At 37.6% G+C, this 9,849-nt stretch overlaps 1 protein-coding gene across 4 annotated transcripts in view; it reads right to left on the bottom strand.

Annotated features, from left to right (window-relative positions):
• Positions 1-1,090: 1,090 nt before the first annotated feature.
• Positions 1,091-9,849, bottom strand: part of LOC102523416 (B cell receptor associated protein 29) — a 41,156-nt gene continuing 32,397 nt past the window's right edge. For all 4 annotated transcript variants that reach the window (XM_032484223.1, XM_032484221.1, XM_032484219.1 and 1 more), the window contains exons 7-8: positions 5,396-5,496; positions 1,091-3,235 (exon numbers count right to left, since the gene is read on the bottom strand). In XM_032484223.1, coding sequence (XP_032340114.1) covers positions 3,200-3,235; positions 5,396-5,496 — 137 coding nt within the window. In that variant the 3' untranslated portion in view covers positions 1,091-3,199. The remainder of the gene's footprint in view (positions 3,236-5,395; positions 5,497-9,849) is intronic.

The raw sequence follows: 9,849 nt of genomic DNA, 5'->3' as shown, positions 1-9,849 counted from the left end.
ATACCTGTAGATTGTGTTAAGGGCCCACCCAGATTATTCAGGACAGTCTCTCCATCTCAAGATCCTTAACTTAATCATGTTTTTTCACCATATCAGGTAACATTCACTCTTTTGCTAGAGGAGAATATTCCCCAGTTCCCAGGATTAGGACATGGATATCTTCTGGGTGGCTGTTTGCAGTTTTGTAGTGTTGGAAATCCCTGTTGGCCACAGAAGGAAAGACTAATAAAGTTGTATGTTTAGAGATCAAGGTGGAAAGCAATACTGTGAAATAATAAAATGCTGTTTAGTAAGTTGGTTAGAGAAAGACATGCTAAAAAAACTATTTTCATCAGTGGAATTTTAAGAATTCTAGGAAAGGTAGGCTAAAGAATTAAAAAAAAAATCAAAAGGGCTTCAGACTTCAGACAACTCATTCTAGGTATCAGTCAAGGCCTAAAAAGGACTGCAGTATTTACACATGGTATAGTGGGTCCTCAAATGCAAGGTGCATCACACGTCAGCAGGGCTGGACATGGCTGTTTAGTTGTGGAGGGACGTAGATGGGAGGGATGGTGAGAAGGCGGTGGACAACCAGATGCAGGACCAGATCAACCCACAGAGGCAGAGCCGGACGACAGAGGCGGGGGCATCCAGGTGGCTGTGGCTGGGAGGTCCAAGAAGGCCAGGCTCTCTGCAGGCCAGGAGAGCAGCACCAGAGTCACAAGCATGAATATTTAGAGATCCAGGCAGGCTGGGGGCATCAGGACAGCACCACAGAAGGCAGTTAAACTTCAGGCTCTAGATTGGGGTTTCAGGTAACCTAGTTACCAGTCCTGGGGCCCAAGACAGACCCAGGCAAGCAATGAGGATGATTAATGTCAAATTTTAGATGCTTACCTAGAACTTCTTAGGTGCTCCCTTCTGGAGTCTGGAACTTCAACGTAGATTTGCAAATAGGGAGAGTCTGAGAAAACTCCTAAGTAACTAACTCTGATAGAAAAGGGTAAGGGTTACACTTCTGTGTGTGAATCTATAGTATAGCCTAAGATGTAAGGAAGTCATCACTGATGGGGAAACGTGGCTTAACATGCATATAACTAAATCCACGGAATATCTGTTAGTTTTAATAGGATTTGCTACATAACATCTCTGGCACAGAGCATCATAAGAACCAACAAGCAGAGCCTAGAGGCATTCGTTGTGGTAGACAGCACACAAGACTCGGGAGCCAAGCACCCTGGTTCAAACCTTGGTTAATACATGGCAATTTTTTTTTTTTTAAAGCAAACTATAGCTAATTTGTGTATAAAGGCTAGCATAATATCTGGGGAACCAGGATACCTGAACTTCAGACCCAAATTCTAGCCCTGGGTCTCAGATCCTTGTTATCTTGGGAACACTGCTCAAACTTCTGAGGCCTCAGTTTGCAGATCTGTAAAACAGAGAGTTGAGAGACTAAGAACACTTAACTGTACACTTTCAAGTGCTCTCTCGGGAACTTTCCAATCCTCCTGCTCTTCAAAGAGCGCCTAGATTTCCCCTTGCTGTACCATCTGAACAACTTTGAGAATCACTGTGTCATCTTAGTTTCTGTAGTGATCTTGACCCAAACCTTATGATTCCCACCTTGGAGACGACGAAATGGATGTCTAGCAAGTTTAAAGAATTCGTTCAAAAATCCGTGGCTAAATTAGTGGTGAAGCTGGGATTAGATTTTGGTTCTACCAATTCTAAAGCTGTGTATTTTCTACTTTTCTGTGTTGTTCTGTCAACAGATCTGATTTCTGTTCACTAGGCCAGGATCACAAACACTCAATATCTACCTGTTTACCCCAGCGTTTCTCAGTTGCTGCCCCAACCTGTCCTGTGGGCAGTTCCCTCCACTGTCAGCACTCCCCAGACTTGTTATGTATGGTGTTGTCAGCCCATATGGTCTAACTCCTATTTCTTACACTGCTAAATGTCTCCTACATGTCTGTTCCCTAGCAGTACCTCCTGATTCTTTCTGAGATAAAATTCTTATGTACTTGCTCATTTCACCCAGTTTACAATGAAAAAAAATACACATGAAGTTCGTGCTGAAATGACAGTAAACAACAAAGGATAAAACAAGTATCAGGAAAGTTAAAAACTTCAGTAATTATTTTCCATTTCTTTTACATTTAGGTCTTTATGAGACAAGGAAGATGGCTTTCAAGTCTAAACACTGGAATAACCTACATCACATTAATATTACAATCATCATCATCTAAAGGAAACTAAGTAATATTTGAATGGAAAAATGGTACTTAATGTTTAGCTTTCAGAATACAGAAATATCTCAAAGAAATTGTGACACCAGTGTATTTATATTTGAGGTAATATCTGTATAATTAGCAACTCTCACGCGATGGGAAATACTGCTTTTTGGGTATGTTATACATTAACTTCTAAGTCAAGAATTCCACATTGTTGTAAAATAATTTCCATTCATTGCTATGGCAGTTATGCAAATAGATGTAAACTCCATTCCTGGATTAACTTTTTAAAAGGTAGAATGCTTACCAATTATGTGCTATTAACAAATGTCAACACAAATAGTCCAACAGGTGTAGAAGCACAGTAAAAAAATATAATTATCAATATAGCTGTCTTATGACAGTAAACTATAGTACCAGCAGGCTTAAAAAACACAATTGAGGTCATTGTTTTTATTTTTGCTCTTTCTGACTCTTCCCTCTAAATACAGTGGCTAATTCTAATCATTTATCCTTCTTCAATCTCCCTATGAACAAATTTTCTGATATTGAATACTAGTTTCAAATATATCATCATCTGAACAAGCAGATTAGTATTATTATTGGAAATTCATCAAAGCTTTTAAGGCCATTTAATGGTTTCATGCAGCTTAAAAATTAATTTTGGAAGTAACTGGCTAATGAATTTTTCCTTTTATTGGTAAAGGGCCACCATACACCAGTGTTACTATCAGTATCTAAAGAAGGTGCTTAACATGCTTACATTTTACTTAAGACCTAGAATACAGACTTTACAATATACCTGAAAATCCATCAAATATTGTGATAATGCCATTATGATAACGGCCTATGTGTGTGGCATTAAAAAAAATATTGGCCATAGTACATTTTTCTGAACTGAATTTTAAATATTCTAGAGGCTAACATGATAACAAGTTCATCATCTTGACAGGGTGTATTACGATCTCCTTTCATAAAGTTCACAGGCCTTTCTTGTTGCCTTGCCCTGCACGATCCTGCAAGAAAAAAACATGACTTAGGTAGTTATAGCAAGAGTGAGAAAGATTCATGAATATGACAAAGACTTTGAAAAAAATCCTCTTTTCAGTGCACAGTTATTAATTATGAGAACAGTCAAACGAAAATACAAATTCAGAAAGTCTCAAATTTCAAAAAAAACTACAAAATTTGTTAGTTTTACTTCAAAAAGTGTCTAGAGGGAGAAAAATAAGCCTCTTGGTAAGTTCATTTTTCCCCCTGCTTTAATCTATTTTGCTTTCACTTCACAGGTTATACCAGGAAAACAAAATTTCTAAAATTCCCCTCTTGCAAACCCAATTAAGATTTTTGGCAAAGAAAGAATGAAGGGAACCAAAAAACCCATATGGGGTGGCCTTTATTTTTGTTCTTTACTTATTTGCCAACAGAACTGGCTTCTCCAATTATACTGTTTGCTGATCACAAGAAGACTATCGTACGTCATTTAAAACTGGAAGTGGGGTAGGGTACAGGTCAGTGGTAGAATAAATGCTTAGCATGCAGGAGGTCCTGGGTTCAATCCCCAATGCCTTCACTAATAAGTAAGTAAGTAAGTAAATAAATAAATCTAATTACCTCCCCCTACAAAAAAAAAAAAAAAACTGGAGGAAAATTGGGTAGAAATTAACCTTAAGTCCTCGCTCGCACTAAGAAGGCAGACGTCTAACCCTGCGAAAACAGCTTCACCAGGAATGGCCTTGGAGTGTTACTGCTGTGCAAGGAACGCTCATTATGCTCTGGTTCAGGCTGAGCATTAACACTTTCAGTAACAGCAACTCTGAGCAGTAAAGTCACAAGACGGGCTTAGAGGAGGGAGTCCAAATAGTAAGGTACCTAGTTTATGTGTTTCTGTGTATCTTACCACTTTAGATAAAAAGCGCAGCTTTAATTGAGCTGCTATACTGGACGAGTCCCTTAAGTGAAGGGTGATTTTCCAAAATGAAATTTACAAAATGGCTGGTGTTGACGGGTTTGTGCCGCCAATGACCGTTAGCAATTCTGTGTTTTCTTTTCTAGGAGACAGCCAGGGCAAACAAGGAAAGGCAAAGGCCACATATTTTCAAGGGACTGTTTTCTAATATTTATTTAGTGCCTATAACAGGGAGGGTATCAGATGGGGAAATCCAAACGGATTTAAAAGATGTAAAGTGAAATTTGTTTACAGCTTTTCCCTCTTCCACATGTTTCTTTAATATTTTAACAGTCCTTTATGTTATGACTATTTTGTTTAAAGTAGATCAAGTATGTAAAACTGAAAAGTTAAATTTCCCACTGAACTCTATAATGTAATCCAATTACTGAGGCTGGTTTGACAATAGAAGTTAAAACTCATGAAGGACAATTTGGGGTAGCTTCTTACTGTAGATGGTCTACAGCAATCTTCTGCTTCTCATATGGGTTCAGAACATGAATATCAAAGTGTAAGAATCGCTTTCAAGAAAATGATTCTTGTTTAATGACATCTAAATCTCAGAATCTTATTCAGGTTCTCATACTGGACAATGGAGGGTAAGCAGGTTGCTAGGAAAAAATGTGGCCGATCAATAATTAACTACTAGCACCTTAGGGGTGTAGAGAGTTTTTCTTGTTTAAAGATATTTAAAATGCTTTCTTCCACAGGATCTGATTTAATGCTGAGATATTACAATCCTCATTTAAGTATTAAAGAAGCCAACGTGCATGAATGTCAAATGATTCACCCAAGGTTTACAGAACGGGTAAACTACAGAGCTGGGAGTGTTTTTCTTCAAACAGGTATTACAGGGAATTGGTTTTATAGGTGATGAGAGAGTAGACACACCAAACAGGGTGGTACGGCACCTATGGGATTTAGTATCTCCAGAACCAGGCTGTTTTTCAATGCTGCCATTTTTATGGATCAATTCTTTTCTTTAAAACGTCACCAAAACTAGAATGCTGTAAGTCAGCAGGTCAGTAATTCTCTATGTTTTGATTATATTGAATTTTCATGCAATAGCCCGATCTTCACTCTCCAAGCAAAAACTGGCTTATTTAATCATTTAGCAAAGTCGGGATTAAGCACCTCCTCTTGACTTGGGAAGGGCAAATAACCCAAATAGATGACTTAGGAATTACTCCTTCAAAAAGCTGAGGCTCACAGCACGGACGGCACCTACCTGAAGTTCTGAGTGTTCTTTCAGGAGTCGGTCGTATTCTTTCGAAAGCCTCTCTGATTGTATCTTCATTGTCATCACGTCATTTTGTGCCTTAGAAAGGGCTAGAAAACATTAAACAGAATTTTTTAGTTTTTATTTTGAAATAATTTCAAATTGACAGAAAAGTTACAGTACTTTAATAGAGAACTCCTGTGTAGCTTTTACTCAAATTCACCAACTGTTAATGATGTGGTGCATTTGTCATTGTATTCTCTCCCCACACAAACACGATTATTTTCTTGAATGATGTGAGAATAAGTTACAGACATCATGCCCCTTTACCCTTAAGTACCTCATTGTGTGTTTCCTAAGAACAAAGATATTCATAGTACAGTTGCCAAATTTTGGAAATTTAACATCAATACAATAATTTTTATCAGATCTACCATCCATATTCAAATGTTGGCAATTGTCCCAATTATGTCCTTTTAATCATTTTTTTTCAGTTCCAGTGTAGGGATCTAGCTCTAGATCAAAGATTAGCATTAAGTTGCCATGTCTCTTTAGTTTCCATTAATCTGGAAGAGTTTGGCAGCCGTCCCCACCTTTCTCTCCATCTTGCATGACACTGACATTTTGAAGAATACAGGCCACTTTTTTCTGATAGAATGTTTTTCACTTTGATTTTGTCTGCTCATGATTAAATTCAGGTTATGCCTCCCACTTACATACAAATATGACGTAAATGACGGTGGATGTCTCTCAAGGTATCACATTCAGAGGCCCATCTGCCCCTCACTGGTTTTACCGTTTTATAGTTATTTTCCTCCTTGTAAGTAAGAAGCAGTGGGAGGACAACTAAGACTAGGTAAACATCCTGTTCCTTGTCAAACTTCCCCCTTATATTTATCATCTACTGATCATTCTTGCCCAAACCAATCTTCATTATGTTGGTGGCAAAATGGTGATTTTCCCACTTCACCATTCCATCCCCATTTATCAGTCAGCATTCTGCTATCAAGAGAGCCTCCCTTTCTTCTCTATCTATCCATCACTGTGAACTAACCAATCCCTATTTTTTCAATGATTTATAATTCATTACCATACTTAATTTCCCCCAGATTTGCCCAGTGGGAACCCCCTTCAGGCTGGCATCTATGTCCTTTGACTACGCCTCCAACATTTTCTGGCACAAAACATTATAGGCTTATGCTAACCCTTTCCTGGCTCGGCCTGGACTCATTATAGAACAGAGTTTATCAGAAAGATCTGCTTTTGAAAAACCTGAGGGAGAAAAAAATCAAGGGATCGACAACCAAATTAAGAACAAAGACAATCACTTTCTTATACAAAGTTGAAAAATATGGGGGTGAATAAGTAGCACTTAAACGCTTTACTTCAAGATGACACACAAATATTTATGTATTGGTCTTTGTCTGCCAAGGAGCTACAATCTAAGCAAGCAGATTAGACAGAAGTTAAAAAAAATATATATAATAAACATTTAAGTCAATACACTGTGGAGAAGCTAATGAGCAAATGTGGAGAAGGGAAGAGCAGCGTTAGATGGACTGGAGAAATTCTGGGAATCCTAAACTAGCTCTCCGTACAATTCTGCACATAAAGCCTTCAGAAGTTCTGCACTGGTAAATCTTTTAGAGTAGAGTTTTAGGAAAGAAAGTGGGATTTATAAACTTGAAAGTCACTTTTTTGGCAAAGTGAAATTAAACTATAGGTTCTATCTATACACAGTTTGGTTTCCTTTTCTCTTGAGAAGCCATCATATGGGTGTTTTATATATGTCACTGTCAATTGAAGTGCCTTCTGTATCAATACCTTCTAGACTATTTTGTCAAATTTAATTCTCTGCATTGTTCTACATCTGCATCGTCCAATAAATGTTGTATGTATGCATTGTTCAATATGGTAGCCACTACCTACACGTGGCTATTGACCACCTTAAATGTGGCTGGTGCAAATGAAGAACTGAGTTTTAAATTAAATTTAAATTAATTTAAAATTTGATTTAAATAGCCATGCATGGGCTACTGGATAGCCAATATTAGACAGTACAGCTTTATAATGTCCTCCACATTACTTCTACAAATGCATAAATCTAAATTAGGTGTTAAATGTTGAATTTGACAAATTTAATGTGTCACTTGGTAAAGGTATGGGTTAGATGTGGAAGAGAGATTTTTGGTGGTGGTTAGAGTTCTCTGGGACCACAGCCACAACATAGAGATTTATATATTTGTTTTTAATTCAGGCATAAGGCATTTCCTAGATGATACTTGAAAATATAAAGCATGGTGTTATCTTCAGGACCTTCCTTACTAACAATGTTTAAGAGACTGGATTTTGGTATATAAAAACCAAAAAATATTTTAGAACTTTAAAATGTCTGACTAGTCTATAATGGTGGTTTAAAAAATGTTAGTTAGGAGCTTATATTGAACAGTTCATCTTAATGTTAAAAATGATTTACACTTAGATTTCTGAAATGAATAAATTAGGAAATTCAGTAATCCTAGACATCAACTCCATAGTTTCTTATTAAAAGATACCATTTTCTCTTCAACTGTTAGGAGAAAGAATGAATCAGGTGGTCCTACGAGTTGGTAAAAGCAGCTAGAAAACCACGTGTTCAGCCCACCCGCAAGTTTCTTCTGATCATTACTGGTATGAAGCTACAACAAAACAACTGCAGGCAAATCCTGTTTTTCTCACACTTACCAAGCCAAGGCATGAACTGTGTTACTTATTTTATTCTATATTTTAGTGAATATTAATAAATCTAATGATTACTATCTTACTGAATCCAGATTAGTCACTCCAATCCAGAGAGGCTGTTAATTTGTCTAGGAGCCGTCTGGACTGTTTCCCAATCCTTTCGCCATCTCTCATTTTATAAAAATTACAATATTCTGTTTTGGTTGTCTTCTGCCTCCTTCTGGAACTGCCTTCATGACTAAGGGATTATATAAGCTTGTTATCTGACATTTGAATATGCCTGTTTTATTTTGAACCATGTTATTTTGGAAACAGCATATATAGGGAAGACATCAGACGAGGAAGCTTGAGGTGATACATCTAAGTCACTATTTCAATTTTCTCATCTGCAGAAATGAGTTGCTATCATTTGCCAGTGGCATTATGGAAATGCTGAGGTATTTTAAGACAATATTGGCCAGTTTCATTATGCTCACTGAGAACTTTGAGGCATATGCATCACTCATTAATATAAAGATAACCCCAATTAACGTTACGTGACATGTAATAAGCCAAAATGTTTGTGTAAATTGACATGTAAGCAGGCCAAAAATATCTGCGGTTTTCCAAGCACTAAGCTTACATTTACGGGGCTATTTGCACAGTGGGAGGGGCTGGTGAGACCAATGTGCTGTGTAAATGTACTGTCTCACTATGATTTCTACCTGAGATAACAGACACTATCAGCTAAGCTATGCCAGGAAACGTAGGAGGAAATTTTTAGAGGCACTGGCGTGACAGCTCAAGTTGGCTGTTGTAAAACAGCTGTAAGGATTGCGCCACAGGAAGACATCTTTAATTTGAAAAATTTTCATACATCCGGTGTCAATTTCCTTTCAGTTTATTTGGTTCTGTTTTTGAGAACTTGAGAGTGTGATATACCAGAGCTCTTCAGTACTTAATCCTCACATGTACTAGTCCTTTACTGTGATCAATCACTGGACTGTTAACCTACAGGAATACTTCCAAAATACTTGGAAAGTAAACACACAAACTTCTGGTCAGTAAGGAACATAGACTGTGGTGTTAATTATATTATGGTTATTTTTATACATGCCTATATTGTCAGGTACATGCAGGTAAGGTCTGTTTTATTTATCACTTCAGTCATCAGCACTCTCTTTTAACCTCACAGCCGAATGTTGATAGGGTGTGCTGATCCTTATCAACAAATCTATCCTTTCACCAATCTATCCACTCCATTTCACCTCTGTTTAGATTTTTTAAATGGATTCTTCACCTTGTGTCTTGGCTATTCTAATTCACTGTCCACAGTAATGTCAAAGTGACTGCTCACTCATCTTCCTGAAAACCCTCCAGCAGGGCCCCCCAAATGTTAACATATAAACACAGCTGAGGAGGCCCTGTAGGATGGATCCCAGGCCTGCTTTTCAACTCTCACCACTGCCTCCAATTTACTTTTTGCTCCAATCACACTGAGCTCCTTGGAGTACTTCAAAAAGATACACTCTTTCAGTTACATGCTGCTCATTTTGTTAAAACATCCTTGCCCATCTCCCCTAATATCCCTGCCTTACTCATTCTCTTGACCATTTCATCTGGCTAATTAACATTATCCACTGAAACGTCAAGAAGTTGTCCCTGATCTCTTCTGTTGGCTTCTACTTCATCTTTTTTCTTATTTTACATTGAAGTATAGTTGATTTACAATGTTGTATTAGTTTCAGGTGTAAAGCGATTCA

Source organism: Camelus ferus, chromosome 7, assembly GCF_009834535.1.
Source record: "Camelus ferus isolate YT-003-E chromosome 7, BCGSAC_Cfer_1.0, whole genome shotgun sequence".
Classification (NCBI taxonomy): Eukaryota; Metazoa; Chordata; class Mammalia; order Artiodactyla; family Camelidae; genus Camelus; species Camelus ferus.
The sequence above is the reverse complement of the archived record's forward strand: the minus strand, read 5'-3'. Positions and strand labels throughout refer to the sequence as shown.